The sequence below is a fragment of the Penaeus monodon genome, chromosome 19 (assembly GCF_015228065.2).
Source record: "Penaeus monodon isolate SGIC_2016 chromosome 19, NSTDA_Pmon_1, whole genome shotgun sequence".
Taxonomy (NCBI): Eukaryota; Metazoa; Arthropoda; class Malacostraca; order Decapoda; family Penaeidae; genus Penaeus; species Penaeus monodon.
In genome coordinates, this window is record NC_051404.1 from 5,448,037 (window position 1) to 5,448,601 (window position 565).

A 565-nucleotide genomic window follows, 5' to 3' on the forward strand; every position below is an offset into this window, starting at 1 on the left:
AGGATTCGGCGACATGGTGGCGTTGCAGCGCGAGAACACCCTGAACGAGAAACCCGAGTACGTGGCCTTCGCGCTGGTCTTCATCCTGTTCGGGATGGCCATCGTCGCCGCCTCGCTCAATCTCTTCGTGCTGCGCTTCGTCACCATGAACACGGAGGATGAGCGGCGGGACGAGGCGGAGGCGCAGCAGGTGGGTTTGGCTTAGGGGGGGGGGGAAGGGGGGAGGGGAAAGGGGGAGGGAGGGAGGAGGGGGGGAAAGGGGGAGGGAGGGAGGGAGGAGGGGGGGAAGGGGGTTTGAGGGGGTGTTGGGGGTCGAAGGGGGTAGGGGGAGGGAGGGAGGGGGAAGGGGTGGGGTTCGAGGGGAGGTGAGGGGGGAGGGGGAGGGGAAGGGGGAGGTGTTGGAGGAAGTGGTTGGAAGATATGAGGATAATTGCAGATGAAGGACATGTAATGAACGAGATTTTTTTTTTAACACTTGAACGAGAAGAATCCCGTTTAAAGGGAAGAAAGTAAAAAGAAAAAAAGGAAAAAAAAAAACTCCCTTCATCAAACATCACAATAAGTT

General features: G+C 57.5%; 1 protein-coding gene across 1 annotated transcript in view; it reads left to right on the forward strand.

Moving 5' to 3' along the window:
• Positions 1–565, forward strand: part of LOC119585317 (two pore potassium channel protein sup-9-like) — a gene marked incomplete in the record, with an annotated part of 38,319 nt that overhangs the window by 20,944 nt on the left and 16,810 nt on the right. The window contains 1 exon segment of the mRNA XM_037933991.1: positions 3–190. Within this exon segment, the coding sequence (XP_037789919.1) occupies positions 3–190 (188 nt within the window).